The sequence below is a fragment of the Haliaeetus leucocephalus genome, unplaced genomic scaffold (genome assembly GCF_000737465.1).
Source record: "Haliaeetus leucocephalus isolate CR32 unplaced genomic scaffold, Haliaeetus_leucocephalus-4.0 Scaffold656, whole genome shotgun sequence".
Lineage (NCBI taxonomy): Eukaryota > Metazoa > Chordata > Aves > Accipitriformes > Accipitridae > Haliaeetus > Haliaeetus leucocephalus.
This window is the reverse complement of record NW_010973092.1, coordinates 9,852,145-9,876,510: the sequence shown is the minus strand read 5'-3', so window position 1 is coordinate 9,876,510 and position 24,366 is coordinate 9,852,145. Positions and strand designations below refer to the sequence as shown.

The following is a 24,366-nucleotide window of genomic DNA, read 5'->3' as shown; positions in this document are numbered from 1 at the left end:
GGCGCCCCGCCACGCACCCCCGCTGCTTTGCAGGCGTGTGCGTGTCCGTGTGCGCGTTTGTGTGGCGGGGCTTCCCCGACCTTTCCCGTGCGCAGCGGCCCCCGCCATCCCCTCCTCCTCCTCCTCCTCCTCCTCCCCCGCTCTCTCCCCGCCTTCCGCCAGCGCCGGCTCGCCGCGAAGCTTTGCAGGGGGTTACTAGAGTTCAGAGGCGGCGGAGCTGCGCGGGGCCCGGGGAAGGATGCGAGGGGCTTTGCTGCGGCGCCGGGGATGAACGGCAGGGCTTCGGCGGGCAGGCGGCGGGCAGGAAATAAGTCGCCGGTTGGGGAGTGGGGGGGGGGGGTCGTAGAGTTCGCACGTCTGCATGTACGCGTACGTGTGCTCAGCCCGGCGGTGGAGCCTGACTCGGGCCCAGAGAAGGGAGTCGCTCGGTGCTGCAGTCGTGACCGAGGTGCTGCCTTCGCTGTGGAGGTTGCGGTGCTCCCCTCCCTCTCCGGGGACTGGCTTTGCCTCCTGGTGTCCGCAGCCGGCTGTAAATACCCCCTCAGCCTTTCTCTGGTGGCCAGACGCCGCACGCCTTTACGGGTGAGACGGAGAGCTGTGTGGTGTGCCTGGATTCAGGTGGGAAGAGGGGAGGCCCGGTTATTCCCTCCCGGAGACGGGCACTAAAGCATATGGTAATGCTTATGTAAGAAGCAGTCTCTCCGTAGCGTGAAGAACAGGGCTTTTTCTATCTTTCCTACTTATGTCATGTTAGTCGATTTTTTGAGACCTTCTGTAGCCTTTTAAAATAAGGTTTGTGATGAGAATTTTCAGGTTTTTTTTCTGTGATCGAGAGTAGTTCTGTGTACTAAGTGCACTTGTGACAGATGGTCGCTCTTGGAAGGATTCTTATCTTTTGGTTGCACTACCTTTTTGGGAGTGCGTGGGGGGGACCTGGTGCATGAATAATGCGATTGGGAGAATAAAGTGGAAAAAAGGTGAGTTGTTTTGTTTAATGCATGTAAGTGTCAGTAAACAAGGGAGAATAGTAGACATCATAGGCAAAAAATGCTTTTTGTTTACCAGTGAAAAAGATTTCTGTAACGTTTGACTCGTAAGCGTTAGGCATTTGTAATCGCATTCAAAATACTTTTTTTTTTAAGTCTGTAGGTGTTGCTGTATTCATTTCTTCTGCAATTTTTAGTACAAGAATTGCTGTTAACTTGTTTTGTGGAGTTGGGACTTGGATAGTTTTAGCTGTATTTGTGTTAGGGTTTTTTGTGTAATGTACCCCTAGAGATCAAACTTTGGGGGGGGAGAAGGAAATAGTTTTTAATTACTCTCTTTGATCACTTTTGTAGGTTAATGAAGGTAGATGGAAAAAAAATATTTTTTTAAGGTGAGAGCTGCTAAGCTATTGCACCCTGTAAGTTTGGTTTATCTGTAACCTTGGGTTATTTTTGCAGTTATCTTAAATAACGAGCTGCCTGTGTGTGAGAAACTATCTTTTTGTTTCTAGTTAGTTTTAATAACTGTGGTAATCAGCTGCTGTTTTTTGAGCCATAATGTCACGAAGGCATTTAATTAATTCCTAAACTCATTAGTATTAGGAAATAGATGTCTTTGTGACCACTATTACATGGAAGGATCATCAAAAATCTTAGAGAGCAACATGAAGCTGCTGTTTGTCCAAAACACAGGATTCGTTCACCTTGTATCAGTCTTATGAGGAGCTACTGATGTTACAGGAACCTAATTCTGATGGAGATATGAACTGAGCAACGCGCGTTGGAAGAAATACCGGGGAATTCCTTCCTTTGGAGATGATGGAAAGAGATTAGTATCTCACTCCAGTTCAGCAGCTGGAGTCCATGGTGCAGATGCAGAAAGGCATATTGTGCCAATCAGATGTGAACAGATGGGTGTGTCATGGAAAACTGTATAAGCCTGCTTAGTGTTTCATGCTGCACTCTAAAAAACTTGCTTGAAGCTGTTTGCTAAACTTGAGTTGGTTTCCTCCTCTTCATGCAGACATATGCGGATAGCTTCTCTTTCAGTCCTCTGGAACTCTGTATGTTTGTGTGGTGATTTACTCTCTTTCTGAATCCATTTTTAGCTCCAGATGCACCTGGCAATGTTTGATGTGGTTATGGAGTGGACAGTTCACCGTTGTTTTGCTTTTTAAGTGCATGTTCATGTCTAGCGCCTTTAGTATGATTCAGACATTTGTGCCAGTTTCCCTGCCTTTACTTTCATAACATTTCCTTTCATTTTAGGGAAGCCCTGCTGCTTTGTAATTAGTTGCATACTTGAAAGGAACATTCAGAAGTGGGTACTTCACCTCGTGGAGTTTTTCTGGAAAAATTTTTTGGTGGCATGTCTTGAGTTTGAACATGTTTTAAAAGGGACTTTTCTAAGTATTTTCACCATGTGTTTGATCTTTCTGTTGTGTGAGTCTGGTACTGCAGGAAGCTAAACTGCCTATTTCACAGGCCTGGAAGCTGATGCTCTTTATTTACATGACTCAAATAGCTAAGGCAGCAGCAGCAATGGAAACTTTATCAGTATTGACCTAGAGAAATCTTGAAAGTCTTATTTTATATTTTGACTTCTTACCAGTCAGGTAACTAGTTATTGGCATTGCAGGTTCTAAACACAGGCTGTGTCTATATTTGAAATGGCTAAAAACTAAATGAGCAACTGTGGAGGATGAAATATATTTCATCCCGTCATGTAACTTCATCCTGGTAACATGTTTGGGTTGCAGGTTTTTTTGTGAAGTTGATGGGGTGTGCCATCAACTTTACTTGTGTGGCTGGTCTTCCTGTGATGCAGCTCTCTGAGGTGGGTTGTCAGAGACTGCATCATCTTGGGCTGTCATTAATGCTCTGTGTGCAGGTCCTCTGGGTATTCTATCCTCTGCAGAGGCACTTTGGGATTGCTGCCCAGATTTTCTCAGAATGTGCTGATACAAACGTGGTTAGGCAGGCTTGTAGGTGTAGGCTTGCAAACACGGCTGTGATGGCAAAAAAAAAAAAAAGCTGAATAACTAGTTAATAAACCAAACCTTGGACTGGCAAGAAACTGTAGAGTCAAAAAGGACATCAGAGCAGTTCAGGTTGTTGATTCAATCTAGATTTTTTTTCTCTGAAAATTTTACTTAAAGATATTATTAGTTATATTTTTATTTTAATGAATTAGATTCCTATCTTTCAGGTGCCTAACTGAACTCTGGAAATCTGTGATGTAAAAAACAAGCAGCCCCTCTTAGCGTGACTGGATTTGAACTGATCATATGCAGGCAGAGTGCCGATCCTGTAGGAATCCGCAGAAGGATTTTGCTGCATACCTGGTGGATTTGTTAACCTTTGTTAACATGTGTTAGTCCCTGAGTTTGGTTCCCTGGTCTTACCTGCTCATTATGAAAAATAAAAGGCACAGGATGTTTTACAGGCTGCCTATAAATAATACACTTGCTATATAATTGAGAGTGCACTGGAACTGCTCATAGTATATCAATGTACTTCAGAAATAAATCTTTAAAGAACGCTTTAACTTCACAGCTCTGTGATATGTATCCTTATTTCCTGAATTGATTTGCTTCTCCCTCATATAAAACTTGCTAGAATTAATGAAAGTTGGAAATGTAGATTTTTTTTTTTCTTATGTACTGTTAATGGTCTAGAGTTGTTTTTGTCCATTTTTAATATTCCTTTAATATGAATTCACGTTCTCTTAAGTCCCTATGAACAGATAAGAGGTTGGCCCAATTTGTTTTGCAGTAAAAGGTGTTTTTTGTGGAGTATGTTATGTATATTTGTTTGGAATGATTAACCTTAGCTGTGCCTCAGTTCACAAATGAATGTGTCTTGGGTGAGTAGGAATTTATTTGTTTTCTAGGTAGAAGTAACAGTCCTCCAGTCACACCACCGCAGCAGCTCTATAGCAATCCATATTGTTAGACCAGATGAGGAAAAAAAGAAGAAAAATTTGTTTATTCTTGTTAACTCTTACATAGCAAGATCAAGTAGTCTGCCGACCGACTCACTCTAAACCTTTAAATTGAAGGCTAAGTACTCTCTGGTTATTACTTGAAATTAGCGGACTACAAAACCTGAGTGTTATTGGAAATGCTGACTGGATCCTAATGACAGTGTTACTGTACACGTCTGCAATGTTTCACTGCTTTATTAGTACACTTGGTATGCTCACTGTATCTGCCCTTCTCAGCAGAAATTTTTGAGTGCTGTCCTTGTTAGCCAATTTAAATTGTATGGGAGCAAGACATCTTTTGCTTTCCTTGCTGCTGACTGCATGGGAAAGAGATGTTTTGATGGATCAGTGACTCACATAATCTCTGGAGTTCTAGGTTGTTTTTGGTTTGTTTTTTTTTTTTTCCAACAGACTCACAGGGAAGTTCTTTTCTAAGTGCATATCTGATGAACCTTTTCATCTTGTTCCTTCCCTTTTCTTTTCTTTGTTTTCTCCCTTCCAAACTGATGATATAAAGATCTAAGTCTCTGAAGAATGGGATTTTTCTGTACTTCAAATTCCTTTCTTTTGCTCCCAAGAACAGAACAGGCATATTGAAGGAGGGGTTCTGGGGAGTGCGTGAATGCAACCCAGCTGATGGGTCTAATCTTAGTTTCTGAACTGTGACATTGAACTTTTCTATAGTTACAGATAGGAATTGTATATTTTATTTTGTTTTGGTTTTTTTTTTTCTTTTTTCCCCCTCTTCAAGATTTATCTAGCAGAGTTTGCCATATAGAAAAGTAAAAGCTTTTCCTGGTGATGTTTTTTGTTTTGGGATGTATCACTGAAAAATAATTTGAAGTGGAAACTAGACTACAGATCAAAGTGTGCTTTGTTAACGGACACATCCAAAGTAACTAGAATTTCATAGATGTGAGGAACCGAAGTTGAAATTATCTGTTTTGGTTTCTAGTCAATCTTTCCAAGTATTTTAGGTTGTAATCCTGCAGGAGAATGAGCATCTTGTTCACAGATGTTAGGCTGAACATTGCAGGATCAAGTCTGGTTGAAGTTCTGATCCTGAGTGGAATTACTGTATCTTTCTATGGTGATTTTTGGTGCCAGTGGTATTAGAATAACTCTTACATCTGCAGATATTCCAGTGTATTTCTGTAACTATTAAGTAACTTTATAATTAATGCTTTTCTAAATGTAGAAACTCTACTCTGTTAATGTAATTTTGCACCTGCTTGGGTAAATGGATGCAGATTTTGTGTGGCCTCTTGTAGTGCTTTACCAGTGAGTGTTTTCTGCCTGTGACGTGATAGATTTATATTTATGTTGGTGCGTAAACAACAGTTGACTGGTTTAAGTGGCATAGTTCACAACTTCAGCTGAAATAGTAAAATTTTATGTGATGACAAAACCTCAGAAAGAAAATTCTATTAAAGGGAAAATGTGTGTTATCTTTGGTTTTTTTCTTTTTTTTAAGTTTACTGCAAATTGTTCTGCTGATAGAATGAGCTGGGACAGACTTGTGATAGTCTTTTTTTAAATTGTGTTTTGCTAATTCTACTGTTTTCTTTAAAGCTAAGCAGAAATAAGCTTTTGACAAAATGGGTATGTCAGGTGAAGGAGGGATTTTTGAAAAGTACTGTGTTGTTAGAAAACAAAAATGTTTCCGTGAACATTAATCAGTTATGATTGGAAATTTTTAAAACGTGTTTTTGGTCAAATAGCACAACTGTGCTTGCAGTTACTTTGAATATGAAGTCTGAAGTTCTTCCTAAGACTGTTCTTTTTCTAATCCTGAGTTAGAACAGGGAGATGTTTGAAATCATGGGAAAAATATCTTGAAACACAAACTAGTGGCTTCCCAGTCCTGTTCTTAAGTCCATTTTTTGGCTGTGTACAACAGTGACCTATTTTTTTTTCTAATGTCTGAGCATCCAGCAACTCCTGTCATCATCATTTATCTGAAGGTTTTAGAGGTTTAATGTTGTGGTGGGTTTTTTTGTTTTTTGTTTGTTTTTACACCAATCAAAATAATGTATTGTGAGAGCTCTTTACAATATAATGAGCTTAGAGCAATGGACTTTGTTGCTTGCATGTATTACGTTCTGTTAGAACTTGGCAGCAATTACAACTGAGGCTTTATTTAACACATCCGCCTTTCTAGTGGAGTTAATTTTAAAGGGTTTCTTATTAGTATTGGATGCTTTGTCAGTCAGTGACAGAATATGCTGCAGAGTTGCAGTGGCTGCTTCTCGTAGCCTATACATTGTGACATAATGTGGTTTTCAAAGTTTGTTTTGCTTCTCTTTTAACAGGGTTTGAAATTTAGATTGTCTTCATAGATAATATAAATGCTGCACTTTTCAGTTCTCTTACATTCTTAAGTATGTGTGTATGAATTTGGGAGGCAAAATTTTTCAGCTTAGTTGCGATGAGCTGAACCTCAATTAACTTTCAGTATTAGGAGAAGTGCATGGAATTCTGCATTTGGAGTAATTAAGGAAGGTGAAAGCTCAAGTGAAAATTTCCTTGTCCTACATATTCGGTGGTTGTTGATGACTGGAAAAGTTTTGACAGTTATGAGAATGTAATTTGAAATCAGGTGCTCGTTGTCACTTCACATGGGTATTTTTACGACAGAGTGAAAACCTGTAAGTCAGTTCCCGCCCACCCCTAAGCCCTGATCTACTTGGAAAAGTAACCTACCAAAAAAGCAGGAGGCAGCTTAATTTCGAAGTTTTAATTAAATGTTGCGAACTTGGCAAAACCAAAGATTTTTGAAAATTCCTGTACATTTAAAATGTTTCGATATGAATTATTTAAGCTGTGTGCTGAGCATAGGCTTGTATTTCAGTACGCAGCCTGGCAAAACTCTTTGTATACAATCTGTGTAGCTCCCAACTTTTGTTTGTACGATACCATACATTTAAACTCCATCTTTTATTCACACTAAATGTTGAATGCTAGTGTTCTGTAGTAGCTGCTTGGGCAATGATTTTGGTTGTTCATGCTAAATATTTGTAGTCTTCTGGCTGACCTTTCAATTCATTTTGGGAAGCATTGTGAAATGCTGGTGGTGTGTGGGATGCCTGATGTAGCAGGGAGGCACTTCCTGTGCAAGGGGAAGGATGTGCCGTCTTTGGGGTTTGTAGAGCTGTTGCAAGAGCTCTGTAAAAAGTGCCTGCATTTACATAACTTGAAAAGTTAGACGCTGGGCTGGATGACGACAAGCAGCAGCCCTGTAACCTGTGATTTACTGAGCCAAAACTCACTTTCGATCTGTACTGACTTCTTGAGCTGAATTAATTTTATGTCATTGTGCCTTGACAAGTGTCAGTGTGGCTTTAGGTGTGCGCATGAATGGTTTATGGTAGCATCTTTGCCATGGCAATACAAATAAAACTTCACATGAGGTTTGTGTGTGTTTCCATACAAGAAGGAAGGTTTGGGTTTTGTGGTGGTTTGTTTTTTTTTTTTTTGTTCCTGTATATTAGCATGGATTCATTTCATGCTGTACTTCCATGTTGGCTTCATAGTATAAAACTTGCACAACTGCAAAAACTTTTAGAACTTACACAAGGACAATATTAATAAAGTCCTGTAAAACTTTATTTTAAAAGTGCAGTTCCAAGTGCACATTTTTTCTGTTTCTTGGGACAGGATGCAGTTCTTTCCGATTGTTCCCCTAATAATTGGGATTGGGAGCCTTTTCTTAAATCTGACCTCATCTGGGGACTGATCATGCTACAGGTGATTGTTTTTACTTGTTTGAATGGCTGCTTGTGGATAAAAACTTGCTGGATCATCCCTAGCTTGGCCTTGAATAATTCAACTGTGTTTCTCTAATACAGTGTATATAATTGGTGGCTCACAAATACAGCTTGGAGTGAATGCTCTTCCTAGGGTGGGCAGGTGACATGTGGGAAAACCAGCACACCATTTAAGAGCAACTGTCAGTCTCAGCTGAAGACAGTGCTCTGACAGGATGTGGAAACTGATCCTTTTGCTCTTTAAAATGGTCCTGTTTTGAGATGCTGCTGCAGACGAGCATTTTTTTTCCCATTTAAAAAAGTAAGAAAAGTGCCCTTCATTGTCTTACAACATCCATCCTCTTTGATCACAAGCTTCACAATTAAATTACCTTCTAGTACTCTGGAGTGAGGATATGGTCTTTTGTCTATGTGATTCCTTGCAGTGAATTACATTAAAATGAGTAGAATAGTTGGATTATTGGTCCTAATTTTTAAAAACCAGAGCACTCAAATTCCATAAATATATAAATTCGTAGATGTTAATGAATGCCATAAGTGATTTTTTAAAAATCTTACCTATTGGAAAATTATTTATTTCAATTTGCATTGAGGAAGTGAATCTAAAATGTTTTAAGAACTATTTTAGTTGGTGGTCATTTCATTTGAGAGGCACAGAAATAGTGTTAAGCTAAGTGGAGGTAGTGTCTGAATTTTGTTGGTGTTTGCTTTCTAAAGCTTATTGTGTTAATGTTTATGTAGTACCTAGTACATTGGGGTCTTTTGGCTGGGGTCTTGGATGCTAAATTAGTGCAAATAAGAGTGAAGGTTTATTCGGTGCACACCCTTTGACCATTTTTATGGCATTAACCTGTCCCCCCTCCCCCCTTTCCCCATTTTACAGTATCACTATGGAAAAATTGCTAGCAAATTGACCTTTATATAGCAAAAATAGAAGCTGTCCTGTCTGGATTTGAATTTAACTCAGTTGATTCATTCAGTCGTTTGTGGCCACACAGGAAGTCCCATTCATATGATCACAAAGCCTAATAGCTGTTTGCACAGTGAGATTGATCTGATTACTCTTCTCTGTCTTGTGCTATTTACAGTCTGCTGCCAATTCACAGAAAGGGAAGAGAATGGCTGCAAAGGAGAAGTTGGAGGCAGTATTAAATGTGGCCCTAAGGGTCCCAAGCATCATGCTGTTGGATGTCTTGTACAGATGGGATGTCAGCTCATTCTTCCAGCAGATCCAAAGAAGTAGCCTGCACAACAACCCTCTCTTCCAGTACAAGTACTTGGCCCTTAATATGCATTATGTGGGTAAGTGTACATGTATTCAAGAGAAGACACTACTGTAGTAAATACAGTCTTGCTTACTACAAGAATTTTAAGAATTTGGTAATAGCATGATAATACATTGATTACAACAGATAGCACAATAATATATTCATTACACTTCTGCTTAAGGGACTGTTTGTTACCAGTAAAGAAATGCTGTGTAGGGTCTTCTACTGAACTTTGTTATTTAGTCTTGATACGTAAATAGAGTAAACCTGGTGTCTGGTAACACGATTAATGCCCTGAAAGAATAGCACAGTGACTTTGGCCTGTGTCTGACTGATGAGAAAGCTGCTGTGAAATGCTGTGCAGACAAGAAGTATTGTAACTTATATCATTGGCATAAAGCAAGAGACTAGGGAAAAGGTTGCCTAGTTTGGGCTGTGACCACAGCACCAGAAGGTTACCTTTCACTGCTGCATGGATATGGCTCTTCATGCCAACTGTATAAACTATATATATATGCTGTGAGTGGATTAGACCAGGTAACAAGTCCTTGTGTTGCAGATAAATGGACAAAATTAATAACACAGCTCAGGGAGCTGAGGTTTGAACCTTGGCCTGCAAGTCTAGCTCTGGAATGCTAGACAGCTGTTTCTAGGAGATGAAAGGATTGATGTTCTGGGACCTGCTCTCCAGGTGGGTGTGTGATTCATCTAGTGACTGCACATGGGGTTAATTAGGGATTGGATCGAGGCGGTTGAGGTTGATAGCCAATGATGATTTGCCTGAATACTGCCTAGCTTGGAGAGAAATGGCTAGCATGTAATTTTCCCACTCTTCAGTGCTTCTTCCTTGTAGATGGCTTTGGAGGGTAAAGATGCACTGCGGTCAGCTAAGGGAAACACCCTTTAGTTAAGTAGTTAGAGGACTGTGGTGTTTTGAAGTTGCATGTCCAGGTTTTTAATCCTGACTGCGTAAGTGTTGGCATGGGACTTTCTTTTTTAATCTATTAAATGTCTGTTGTCTGGAAATTATTCACTGCCATTAAAAACACACATGGCTTTCTTTGTTATGGCTCCACTATACTCATGCTGGGATAGCAATGTACTTCTAGTGCAAAAAGCTGGTGTTACAGTTCTATGCCCTTTTCATATGTTTGTGGGAGAGAGTACTTGTTTGTTGCTCGACGATGTGACACAAGACCATGGTGGCATGTAACTACAGGTGACTTTCTCATGCACTTGTATGTACCTTTTAGGAATTCGTTTACCAGATCAGTTTCTAATACAGAACTAACAGTTGTGCAGTAGGCTATCAAGATGTCAGTGGGTAATTTCCAGCTGTGACATAGACTCTCTTTATAGTCATTTGATAACCTTGTCCTCGCTTAAGTACGTTGAGATACCTACCCTCTCTATAGCGCTTTTTATTGGTGTATTGCTGCTGAAGTATTTCTCACCTGGTTGCTATTTTAGTACTAAACCAGTGGATTCTGACTTTGTGCTCCTCATACAAGTGGTGCTTTTGTGCTGGTGCACAATCACTCAGCAGTTCTTTTGCTTTTTGCTGTTACAGTATGGAGTGTCTGTACTTTTACTGCTCCAACTGGTAGTTGCTGATCAAGAAGGGCTTCTAAGTCATCAAACAAGTTGCTTGTTTTAAAAGATTTTTGGAGAATTTTCAGTGACAAAACTTTGCTAGTACTTTTCAAATAAAGTTGATTTGTTTCAATGCCTTGGTTTTTTTTTTAAGCTGTGTCAGTGTGAGGCTGGGCTAAATCAATTTGCATGCCTATACGAGATTTTATATAGATTTAATTGCATCATTTTACAGTATAACCTTAATTAAAATGATGTATCAAAATATATAAATTGGATTTGTAAGGAAAACAAAGTACTTTTCCACCAGTTTGGGAAATTAAGCTTCTTTGAAGATATGTTGGGGGAAATTAACTGCCAGTGTGTAATTTAAATAACAATTTACCATAGATATGTTTCAACATGCTAATCTGTTTTATTTAGGAAAAAAATCCTCTGTTCATATTTGCAGTTAGGAAACACAGTATCAGCAAATGCTGTGGCAGCTTTGCAATATCAATCAATCTCTGAATTTCTTATATAGGTAGTGTAAGATCGAAGTGCTCTAGCAGCTTACGAAATCAGGTGCATCTATCTTGGGCAGGTGCTTGAGGAATGAGTTGATTAGAGGGCCATAAAAATCAATAAACTCGACCAATCTAGATATTGTGAACCTTTTCCCGGTACTAAGGATCCAAAGTTGGAAACTTGCTCGCCACTGGAGTTACCAGGAATATCTTTTCTGTTTACATGTACTCGTTTTCTTCCATCCATTTGACTTAAAGTTTGAAAAGCCTATTGTTTTAGATCAAGTGATGTATATTACAGTGTGATTCACATTCAGATTAGCAGTACTGGGAATATAGTAAAAGTCTCTAGGATGCAATTTGTCCTTTGATACAGCTTTTCCCTTTCATATATTTTTATGAAACAGCCCTTATCTGCTTTAGTGAAGGAAAATATTCAGTCCTGATAACCACTCAACCACAAGTTCAACTGCATGAAATTTAATTAAATATGCATAAAGCAATGCAAACAGCAGAGATAAATTTCTGGTTAGAATTCATGAATGTAAACAGATTAATTTTGTGTAGGAAAAACTGCATAGTAATTTTGTTTATGAACTTTATCTGTCAAATGGCACTGTGGTTACTGTTTTGGCAGGCATAAAAGGCCTGTGAATGGCATGCAGTAGTCTTCACCATGCACTTTAGATCTTGTGTATAAAGTTTGTTATGTTATTTTATTTCATAATACTGTTTTTCTGCATATGAGTTATCTTCTAGAATCACCATTAAAACTGTTTTTCACTTCTGAAAAACTTTTCTAGGTTTGTCAAGTGTGCTTGAAAAGACAAACATCAAACTTAGTTAAGCAACAATTTGGGAATGTCTCTGGCTGAAAAATTTTTGTTCTGTGTGTGCGAAAATTCATACTTGATAGTCATAGGATTACCTCAAGCTTAAAACTTCATTGATCACACCCAGTATCTCTCTGGAAGTACTTTTGGTACATCTTACAGGACATTTGACAGATAATTTATTGAAAACTTAATTTAAAATTACTAGAGATGCTTGGGATGAAAAGGAGTTGATTTGTGTACTGGATTTTTATTTTTTTTTAGTTTGCCATACCTACTGGATATCTGTAAAAACAGGCAAGAATTGGATAAAATGGGGTTGCACGTACTAGTGATATTCAACCACAAATTATATTAAAAATAGTAGAAATTCTTCTGCCCCCTGAAAGGAGTCACAGGGAAGGTTTGGTTCTATAGTCTGGCCCTTTCCTGCCATTTGTTTAAATACAATAAATTATTTATATATATATATGCTTTTTTCCCCCTTTATTCTTTTAAGAGTATCGAAAAATCCTGAATTATAAGCCTTATTTGCAAGTATGACCTATGAATGAAAGTGCATTCTGTAGTTCTTCTTGGAGTGTTTAGGGTATCTTGCAATAAGCACTGCTGTCCCAGAACTCCTTCCCAAATACTCCAAGTCATCTTTTTTACTTTTTTTGGCAACCCATCCAGACAGTCTGGCTCAACAGTAGCACGTGATAAATTTGTGTGCAGTGTGCTGTATTACCAGATATAATTCTGACAGCTGATATGCTGTTAGCAGGTAGGATGATCTGGGGGGAAAGAATCTTAGAAAGCAAAACAACTTTTTTGTCCACAACTGTTATAGGTGTAATGTGGTTTCATTAAGATTTCATAAAAATAATTTTGTATAAATTTAAAGTAGCCTCTCCTTCAGGAAAGATCTGTGCTAACTAAAATGGCTTTCATCTCAAACCTCTATGTAGGGTAGACTAGCACACTCTGCTACTGCCAGACTTCATTGTTTTCTTCTGCACTGTAGAGTAGCTCTGAGAAGACAGTCACTTCTTTTTACATTCTTTTGATGAAGAAGGTGGAAACAGTGGAAACCACGTAATTTCCTCCTATGAAGGGCAAAGCAATGCTATTTGTGCTAACTGGCAAATACTCTGAGCTAGATGGGAAGAGGAGAGTCATGAGCTTAACCTGTAATCATAGTCAGACTTGGAGTTTAAGTCACTGTCATGCTAGAAGGCAAGAATTGCACTAAATACTTAGTGTTTTCTTACCTAAGAATAAAAATAAGAGCAGTTTTCTATCTTAAACTATATTCTTTGTCATTACAAAAAAAGAAATTCCTGGGAAAAAAGGGAACTGTTTAAATACTTGGAATAGGTGGAAGGTGTGTCATCTTTCACCACCCTGTTTGTAATCACAGTTTCTTGAACTGTGCTGTTAATACCTTAATCGCTTGGTCACATCACTTGCTAGGTGTGAACTACTTGTTATGAATGCTGCCTTTAAAAAGGGGGCCTCAAGGAGGAGAAACCTTCTGAACTTACTGCCATTGTGTGTTTGCTGGTTGCTCTCTACTTTGGTGTGCCCACTTTTCTTTAAGCTCTTGTGCATTAATTAGAAGATGTTTTATTTGGATTGCTTTTTTGTGGTGCCTTTTCTCTTATGAGGAAAGATATAGTACTCTGATAAAAATACAGTAAGAAGTGCCATGTGAAGCTTCAGTGTGAGAAGAAAGAAGCATTTGGTTCATTCCAGAAACAAATTTCCCAAAATTGTGAGAAAAGGATGCATGACTAAATGTGCAAATGCAGTTAATGCGTACAAAGATGAGGAGCTGCTCAAATTCAGCCTCTCTGGGTTTGCTGTCCCATGTCCTCTGTCTCCCTCCTGCCAGCAACATTTAGATAAATGGGTAGTAGAACTATTTTCTGAGTGTTACTATTTAAAAATGTAGCTATTTTTAACCAAATACAATTTTATGACATGGGCTTGCTCTTTATTTCTTAAAATTACTTGCCATGTCTTCATATTCTCAGATAAAATGCAGTGTATGCTGCAGTTGGTAGATATAGAAGAGGGTAGAGAGTATGCCATGCTCAAAATATAGCATACTCTTTTTTTCACTTTCCAGCTCTAGAGGCTGCCGATTCCTATACTGCTTCCTTACTGTTGTAGGCTTTTACTAAGCAGCTTTCTCAGCATGTGGGTACTTACCAGGTAACATTTCTGTATAAAGCTGGTATCTCTTTCTGGCAACCTACATTGCTTTTCATTAAAAAACAAAAAAACCCACAACAGCAGCTTGCTTGAAAGAAGATGCTTACAATTTTGAGGTTCAGTCAACTCTGAGTACCAGTCTAGTGACAACATGGCGATTTGTGTTCACAATTTAGAATACATTGTGACTGTTTATATTTTTATGGTTCCACTTCTATGTTCTTTTCCAGTACTCTTCAAGTTCTCCATGGTTGTAATTAGTCCCAGAATTCTGATCATTAGGTATGCTGTATTATAGAAAAAGCCTCTGAATCATATGGCAGAACTAGAGTCAAAAGTCCGTTTTATTTTTTCAGACAATACTGTAAATCTCTGTAAGAAACTCAGTTCTTGGATTATTTATACTTAGAGTGCCCAATCTGTTATGCATGTGAAAATTCAAGAAACAGCTGTTGAAACTGATGGCAGTACCCCAGTAATGAGTAAATTGGTTTGTTGGCATTATTTTCAGTGAGATATGCAGATGTTGATAACAAGTTTTCTGATCTCTGTTTATAGTTGCACTGTGGCATGACTGGGTAAATACTAATTTCCTTGTGTGCAAGTATCTTTAGATGTGTGCTTTCTCAGTTTAGAACTAATTTTTCAACATTTTCTGAAGGGCAAAATATTTGCCATGTTAATTCAAAGTACAGAACTTCTTGGAGTGAGTACCATTTGTTTGGGCAGCTCTGGCTGAGTAGGAGGGTGAGGAAGACGTGTTCCTTGGTGTTGCCATGATAAAACATGGCTCCAAAAATGCAACACATCTTAAATCCCACTATGCTTATGCTGCCTTGAACACATATTCAGTTAGGAGTGGTGAGACAGGCTAGATGAAAGCTACCCTTTGTGGTGATAGTACTGGTGCCTTGGTGGCTGCTTGAGACTGATGGGGATTTTGGCAGTATTAAGTGTTCTCTGAATGGCTTGGCTTCTAAGTTGATTTCAGTGGAGTGAATTTTGCCAGAGCTCTGTGTTGGAGCTACCTCTGATGCAGGAGAGGTCATTCTGTGTGGTGGTAGAGGTTCTGTTTGACATTGCCTTTTTTCAACAGCAGATGAAGAACTAGTCTCCCTTTCAGGACAGCATAGCTGTCCCAGTTAATTCAGAAGACCCCATTTGGATGAGTTATCCTTCACAGCATGGTTAATACAAATTGAGGATGTGCAAGAGCTTTTTGTCTCACCTTTTATATGACTTAAAATAAGCGGCTGTTAGAATTCCTTCTGGGCTTGAGCTAGCCTCCAGTGCAGAGGCCAGATAATCTTCTAGTAACTTTGGCATCATGTCTTTAAATACCGTGAGCTCTAAAGTGTATCTTTGAAAAATCATCCACTCTTGAGAGAGATGATTTAGACATAGACAGTTTATTAAATCTCTGTGTAAACTGCTGTGTAACCAGTCTGGTGACTGGTTATCCTGAGAATTAGACACACTGAAAATAAAGGTGCCAATTGTTGTTATAATACTTCTGCCATATCAAATACAGTCTTTCAGAAGTCTGTCCTGTGTTACTGGTACTTTCATGTTGTGGCCAGATAGTTGGCTGAATAAACTGAAATGAGGAGAGTCAAGGGTTAGGCTGAAATGAAATTACTAACTCAGTAGTGCACTCATCCTGCATTGAGTCAGGAGAGACTGGACTTTTGACGGTATTCTGTGGCTCACGACTTGCTTTGCTAGTCATTGTGAGGTGGACCATTTACTCTCATAGGATGTGGGTGAGTGGGAAGTTAGGGCCCCCCAGAATTAATTTTCTGGTAGAATCCAAGCAATTGTTCTGTTACTTCCTGGCACTGCAAGAAATGGTGTGGTTTTATTAAGAAATGTTATGAACTCTTTCATGTGCAAAGTACTCATTTTTAGACTAAACCTTCAGGGAACTTTGAGTAGTAATGTGAAGTGGACACAAGGGATCTGTAATCATGCAAATGAGCACTAAAATGTTTCATAAAGAGGATGGGTTGCAGCTTTGATCATGCTCCAGAAGCCTCTGTTGTACACAGCACATCAATAAAACTGAGACACCTGAGTTGGCAAAGAGGTAATACAGGGTAAGAGAAGCTGGGAAACACCTTGGTGGTACACAGAGAGAGAGAGATTGCTGAAAGGCAATCTGTGAGCTGCTGCTTACTATAACAATGAGCATTGCACATTGAGAGGTTTTCATCTGGCTGAATCAACAAGTTGTAAATGAGGTCATGAGCTAGTTAATACATGTGTTCTTGTCTAGCAATGTTTAACTTAGCTTTTCTGCTTATTATTGTTTTCACATTTTATTTTCTCCAGTGGGGCCTAAATCCGTACTGTCTTGCACAGGAGGCAGTAGAAGTTCTCTGCTTCTTGTGCTTCTGAATAGGTCTGTGTATTTGTAAGGTTGGCAGAATGGGTCTTCTATAGTGCTCCTTACAGCTGCAAGCCTAAGGGTGCAATTCTATTTCTTGGTGGCCTAGCGCTAGGGCACTACTACTGTATTCAAGGAAAGAGTTTATTCTCCCTTGTCTTTAACTTTTTTTTTAAACGTGTGTTAGAACAGTTTCTTTACCAGCTCAGGAATTGGGCTTCACTGACCCTGCTGCTTAACAGAAATGTACTTGGCGAGTTAAAAGGAACAATATACCAGGAGTGACAATAGCATGCATGGCCTAAATCAAGGGAGGGAAGCGTTCATTGCAGGCGTAGAGCTCAGAAAGCTTTGGATGGAAGAGGGCATTAGTTATTGTTAACCCATGCCTAAAGGTTACTTAGTGAGATGACCGTTTCTCAAACCGTAAATCCTTGTGTGTGGAGAATCTCTCCACAGGGATATATGTTCTCAACATCGTGTTTTATTCTGACAGAGGAGGTGCAAATGAAAACAGAATGTAATGATTTAGATGAGAAAGCTGCTGTGAGGAAATTTCATTTCTTGGTCCTTTGTTTTGAAGTAGAATCTTGTTTATGCCATATACTAATTACATCATTTGTCCGGGCAAGAACAAAGGGAATAGAATATTGCTGCTAGTATGTCTGAATTTGAGCTTGTCTTCCTTTTCTTTTGCAACGAGACGGTTTGGTAATGAATTATTTTTTTTGGCAGAGGCATTGTCAATAAAAATGAGGTTGGTACCACTTTGGGAATAGGGCCTCTGCAGCAAAAATGCAAATATTGCAGTATGAAGTGTGTTGAAATCTCTCTCTTATCAAGTCACAAGAGGGAGTTGTAAATAAGAGTGAAAGGGAACTACTTGAAATGTCTTTCACTCTCCCCCTCTTCAAAATCTAACAATTGGAGCAAACGGCTGCTTCAAAGTGAACATTTAAATTCCAGCCCAAACTCGTGAGTAGTGGAGTTTATTGCTCAAGCTTCTGCAGTAACCTTGGCTGTCTTGTCACTGTGAGGTGTTAGAAGCATCTGTGCTGTTTGGAAGCCCTTTGTTTAAAAGGCACAGATGTGATAGTAAATCTTCTCATCTTTTGATTTGTATTTGGACCTTTTTTTCACTCCTATGTATCTTGCTGTATTTTAGTTGAAGTTGTGATCATGGAGAGAAGAATTAACTTCAATCACATATAAAATATTCCTGTGTAACATGGCTGTGTTGGAGTGCAGTTACTGCCCTCTAAAATGTCTTCCTTTTACAGAAATTATCCTAGCACCACTCAAGTACATCATGTGGCCAAGGAGCAGACTTTCATGTGATAGAATAAGGTAAAGAAGATGGCAGAGCTTAAATGCAGATACAGTAAACAGGTATTCTTAGACTATTTATAGAATAATAGAGGAATAAAAGCCTGCATAATAAACTCCATTTAGTTCTCCAGCTGAAGGTGAGTCATGGGCTACAGTGAGAAGGAAGGGTTTAGAGAGATTCGACTCAAGTGCTGGAACGATACATGGTTGAGCCACGTGGGTTGTTCTACAGAGAGAATTGTCCCTAACTAAGCAATCAAGGGAAGGTGGTGAATACAGCAGTGACAAGGTGTTAAGAATGTCTGCAGACGGTGTGAGAGCTGCTGGAGCTGGCTCATAATGCTGTGGCGTGGTGCAGACTAGTTAAATGTCTTCATGGAGATTCTGCAGTGGAGTTCCTGCTCTTGTCATTTGTGTATTTGGTAGAAGGAAGGTGTTGAACAGAGAAGATGAATTCCATAAAATACAGGTGTTTGCTAAGAAAACTGATGATGTAGAACATCTGCTGTGTTGTATTAACTAGAAGTATGTTAATCTGTATAAAACAGTTGCTGGAAGGAAACTGTTGTAGTGCTGTGTTCCAGGCCCCTTTAAGAAGCTCAAAATAAAAATCATAGAATGCTTTGGGTTGGAAGGGACCTTTAAAGGTCATCTAGTCCAACCCTCCCTGCAGTGAGCAGGGACATCTTCAACTAGATCAGGTTGCTCAGAGCCAGGTCCAGCCTGACCTTGAATGTTTCCTGGGATGGGACATCTAGAACCTCTCTGGGCAACCTGTTCCAGTGCCTCACCACCCACATCATAAAAAATTTCTTCCTTACACCTAGCCTGAATCTACCCTCTTTTAGTTTAAAACCATTATCCCTTGTCCTGTTGCTACCAGCCCTAGTAAAAAGTCTGACCCCATCTTTCTTATAACCCCACTTTAAGTACTGAAAGGCTGCAATAAGGTCTCCCTGGAGCCTCTCTTCTGCTCTTCTCCAGGCTAAAGAACCCCAGCTCTTTCAGCCTTTCCTCATAGGAGAGGTGTTCCATCCCTCTGATCATTTTTGTAAACGGTCAAATGTATACTGTAAATGATCAAATGGATGCTGTACAGAAACTAATGATGGTGACTTGTATGATAACTTCATTTTAATCAAATAAACTATCAATTATTTCAGCTTTTGAAAAGGCACATCCTCAGACAAATGTACAACTTGTCAGATCTACTTTATGAAAGTACTTGAAAAAATATCTTTAATGTTAAATACATAATTTCTGTGTTTGTATTTTTAAAAAGGTAAGTAAATAGGCTTTGTCTGTCTATTGTCACTCCTATAATCTATCATATCTGAATTAATCTTTGCTTGGCATACTGCAGGTCTGATGCCTTTTCTAGGAGCATGTTGTGAGTTACCTTCTTGAAGACCTAACTATTGGTAGAATTTTACAGAGATGGCTTATTGAAGGTGGCAGATATTAAGTAGCTTTGAAATACTTCTACATAAATACTGAGTCAGAAATTGTATCTTTTTCAAACATTGGAACATACTGTGTTCTCAAGCTGTTTTATAGTAGCTGGTTGTACCGCTACTTATGAATGCTTAATCTAGAGTTACGTTATTTTCTGAAGTATTTTTAAAAAGCTGAAAGTATAAATTAACTCAGTTAAAAAGGCTGTGCCTAGTGTTGCTGAATAGATGGATGAAACTTTAAACGTAACGTGACTCGTATAGCTCTAAGTGTCAGGATAAGTTCTTCTATAGTGTTTTGTTCTTAGCTGCAAGGAAGTTGTTAGCTGTTGCTGATATTTTTTCCTAAATGGGTTTCAGTGCCAGGCACTTAAGCTGACCTTCAGAAAGAGCATGAGCGCACTGCATCGTGATGGAGAGCTTGGAAATAAAGATTAGTAAGGGCGCCACGTGCTGGGTTTTTTGACTTGCAGAGTCTGTCGGGGAAGGAGAAGAGGATGGACATGTACCACCCAGTTGTGAAGTGGACTTTAAAGTACTGCTTTATTTAAGTATCCTAATGATAGCAGGTATGAAAAAAAGGATCAGTGTTCTGCTGGTTGGAGAGACTGCTGAGCAGCTAGGCTATGTTCTTGAAGAGTACAGCTGTATCTGCATTGGGTCTTTTTCCATGGTCTTGCTAAATGCTAACAAGAAGTGAAGGAACTGCTGGTGTAAATGTCTAGAAATCCCAGGCTGTGCCAAGTCTTGTCCTTGATTTATGCAACACTGATAGCTTGAATGTGCTTTAATATTGCTAGTATGGAGAACAGCCTCTGTGTGTCCCCATCTCAAATTATGGGCCTGCAAAGTGTTTTTAAACCATGAAGATATAGTGGAAGAATTAAAATGTGTAATGCTAATCAGTGTGGAAAGGTGTTCTGTGTGTCCTTTGGTTGAAGAAAAGGATTTTTTACATCAATTGACTGAATCTGTTGGATGGATAGGCTTTTTCCCCTGCAACACTGAAACTTGCTTTCACTTGGAAGAAGAGGGAGACCTAGGCCTATTTTCCCTTGGTTACGTAGGTTATGTTAATGAAGTTTTGTTAAAATACTGTGGATTAAGTCCACTATTTGACTTCTAGATGTAATCTTACAGAAGCTGGTAGACCTATTTCTGTTCATGGGGGAAAAAGAAGAAAGTGGCAGGTTTTTTGTGTGCTTTGTGTTTTGATGAGGGCAAAATGTAAGTACATGAATTTTAAAACCAAATGAAAACAAAGGTGGTTTAAAAGAGATCTGAATAACTTCAGTGTTAATGCCTATTAAGAAATTTGGAATTAGATAGGGGTTTTTTGAAACTTCAGCCTCTGCTTTTTGTTACAGGTTACATCTTAAGTGTTGTGCTCCTAACTTTGCCAAGGCAACATCTGGTTCAGCTTTACCTGTACTTTTTGACTGCACTGCTGCTTTATGCTGGGCACCAAATTTCCAGGTAAGAATAAATGGATTAATTTTGCTAGCTTGGTTTGGGAATTAGAAAAATGACTGATATTTTGTTAATATCTTGTATAACTGGCATAGGCCTGGTTTTTGGAGGCCTTTTTTCTATGCCAGACACCTAAGTATATCTTGCTGTTCTTTGTCTTGAAAAAGTTTATAGAATTAAATATACATCAGATAGTTCTGGTATATTTTCACTGACTTAAAAGGAATTTCAAGCTACATTTCTGTAGAATGTAATGTCTATTAATCTGAGGAGAGAAAGCACTTACCACAAGACTAAATGTGGCCTCTGATGTAGTAGTCTGAGTTACTCAATGGCTTGGCTAACATGCTTTCAACACTGGAGCATTCTACAAAGCAGACAGGACGTTACTTTTCGTTTTCTGGCACCTATGATGAGAGAGAAAATAGAGATGTGGAAGATAGTAGAAGTAAAGTAATAGTGGAATTTATTCTTAAATTCATCTTTGTTTATGTAATACATTTTACAATGAAAACAAAAAGGCATTTTGGATCTAAAACTCAGAGCAAGAGGCTGAAGAACTCGAGTCAGACAAGACGGAGTCAATCATCTTTCTTTGGCTCCAGCTAGATCTGTTGAAAGCCAATGTAAACTGTCATACTGACAAGAAGTTTAATTGGAACCAAAGAAAGCGCCATCACATTAATGGCTTTACATGGGAAGTTTTGAAAATATGGACTTGAGCCTGATTTATTTTGATGCCTGCTGATGGGAAACATTTAAAAGTGTGCTTTTGATTGATTTAAGTGAAGTGATAGGTTTGTTATTTCTGCATCAAAATTGTTGTAAAGCATTTGCTGGAATATTTCTTACTTGATATGTTGCAGTTCAGTGGAGTGTTAACGAAGGTTTTGTGGTGACTTGACACGTCACTGTTGTGGCTGTCAGAGTTGCAGTTAATGATTTCATGAATGGATGAGGGTGCAAGAGAGGAATTGTGGCCTCTTATTGCCTGGGTGGGAAGGAAAGAGGGTTTTTTATCACCCTCAGGGGAGTCCTGAGTTTTTATAGGTACAGTTTGTGGGTGTTTCTTACAGGGTTGAAGGCTTACTTATTAGAAAAAGCAACCTAAACATTATTTAAGAACTTGCGTTTAAATAAAAATAAAGCTAGTAACAAATACCTGTCAGAGGCGAGGCTTTGGTCCAGAACATTTACAGCTAGAGATCTTTATGCCATTCTGGATCTTCAAATTTTAAAAAAGAAAGGGAGATGGTATGGATATTGGTTGATACATTAAGGGATAGCACTGTGTTTGATTTTAATACCTTTTTTGTTTGTGTTTCTGTGTAATGTGAATTGTGACTTCTATTGCTTTGTGAGGTTTGAGACGTTACAGGCTTCATTGAAACGTTAGATAACTTGCTTGGACTGTTCGGCGTGTGCGTACTAAGCTTTCTCTATTTGATGCTTCTGGAGTTAATAAAGACTTTAATTAAATCTTGCATCAACTGGCACCAAAAAATATATTTAATTAAAAGATGTCTTGGATTCAAATAGTCCAGCAGTATTCCCTAGCTATTTTGCAAAGCAAATGTAGTTGCTAACACTTTTGAGTGAGCTTACCCATTCCCTAGACATAAGACTGACTTGGTTTGGAAGGAAGCACTGTGCAAGGGGTTCTCAGCAGCAGCCTTTGTATAATGTGGCAAGTGACACTTGCATTAGCTTTTCAAAAGGATCTTTGAATACCATTAGTTTTCATATTGAAAATAGTAACGTGTAACACAAATATAATGTTAGTGGAGCTATTCCTTTTATTGCCAAAGCCATCCAATTCCAACTGATGTTTCTATTTAGCAGACTGATCATAACAAGACATACAGTAGTCACATGTGCAAACTGTTCCTGAGTGTTTTTGTTAATAATTCTGCTTAGAGCTGAAAACTTCCAGTAAATTGCTTGCATGCACTACCAGTTGGGATGCTATTTAAGACAGATGAAGAGGTCTCATATTGAGGGCAGTTTGGTTAATGCAAATTATAGAACAAGACCAGAATCAGCTGGCACTTGTGACTCTGCAGTGTCCTGGAAATTGTGAGCTGTTACGAGACTTCAGCTTTCAGTGCTTTTTTTCCACCCCAGAAATAGCTTGCGGTTCAGCTGCAAGTCTGGGAATAAGAAGATCTGAATTTTATAGTTAAGCTCTGACTTCAGACTTCCAGGTCTATCTGACCTTGACAAGTCATCTCACTTCTTAAGTGTTTATTTCCTTATCTGCAAGACTGAGAATTACCTTAGTGTGTAAAGATTGATTACCTGATGTTAGCTAATGTTTGTGAACACTTGGAGAGTCCAAGAAAATGCTACGTTTGTATGTGGCATGTTAACCTGGCAATTTGGGTGGAGATAATACACCATCTGTTTATGGAAAAAGGAGAAGTCAGCTTTAAAAAAACAAAATCTTGCCGCTCCTGACAAGGAAAATTGATGCTGGTTTTATTTTATATATGTAGCTGCATGAATGTCTTGCTTAAAAGGATTGCATTTCTTTTCCCCGTTTCCAGCAATAAAACTTGGGAAAATAAATTATGCAGTTATGCAGAAAAGAAATGATGCAATTAAACACACTGTTAATGCTAAAAAAATGAATCTACATCATTATCTTATTTAATGTTTTGCAGTTTTGTTACGATTGTATTCCAAGTGTTGAGCCTCGCAGAGCTTAAAATGAGAAGATTGGGGGGGGTGGAGTAAGAAACTGAATTGTTTCTGATGGATAATCTTTAAATACACTTAATTTTAAGGCTGTCTGTAGACATTTAAAACCTATGAGAGTGTGTGTTTGATGTTGATGGTGGAGATTAATCAGCCACAGTAAATGTCAGCAGTATGAGTCAATTAGGTCAGATAACCATTGTGCCTTATGTCAGTCAATTACAAAGCATATTTCTAATAACAGACGACCTTTCTGCACTTTCAGTAACAAAAAATGGTCATGTGTGAAGCACTGTACCTTTTTAGAGCAATGTTAGGCATGGCTGTCCATGAATATATATTAACAATCCAGCAGTTTGATTAAATGAGGCTGGGAATGCATCTACAGAATGAACAGCAGGCAATCTGATCTAAGCTTTATTCTTATATTCTAATTTTCTGAAGTAATAATGTAGTTTCAGTCATTTCATTAACTACTAAATACTGATTTTAGCATTCTTGTTTTCTTACATTGCTGCAGTAAAGTGAACAATTCTCAAATGTAAAAGCTGCAGCTTAATACAGCTTTAATTGATCAAAATTGAGTGCAGGCACTTGCTCTTGTCAGCATCTTGTATGGCACTGCAGCTGTTCGAGGCATCTTCTGATTGGTGTCTGTGCCAAAAGATCCTTGTGTTTGTACTGGTAATAAGAGAATCATTGCTTTGACTTTCCTTATTCAGACATCATCTACAAATACTGTTTAAAAAATTTAGGAGATCTTAAAACATTGCTTCTCCAAGCTAGTAGGCCTAAAACTCAGTTAATGAGAGCTACTTAAAGAATTAAGCCAAGTACAGACCTCTGTGCAGATGACTGAAGCAGATAGACAACAGCAAGAAATGTAGCTTGA

At 38.7% G+C, this 24,366-nt stretch overlaps 1 protein-coding gene across 2 annotated transcripts in view; it reads left to right on the top strand.

Moving 5' to 3' along the window:
- The first annotated feature begins 560 nt into the window (after window positions 1-560).
- Window positions 561-24,366, top strand: part of RNF145 (ring finger protein 145) — a 46,164-nt gene continuing 22,358 nt past the window's right edge. The window contains exons 1-3 of one of the 2 annotated variants that reach the window (XM_010579002.1): window positions 561-674; window positions 8,828-9,041; window positions 20,675-20,783. In XM_010579002.1, coding sequence (XP_010577304.1) covers window positions 672-674; window positions 8,828-9,041; window positions 20,675-20,783 — 326 coding nt within the window. In that variant the 5' untranslated portion in view covers window positions 561-671. Of the gene's footprint in view, window positions 675-1,356; window positions 1,379-8,827; window positions 9,042-20,674; window positions 20,784-24,366 lie in introns of those variants that run through there. The other variant, XM_010579000.1, reaches the window with a different exon arrangement.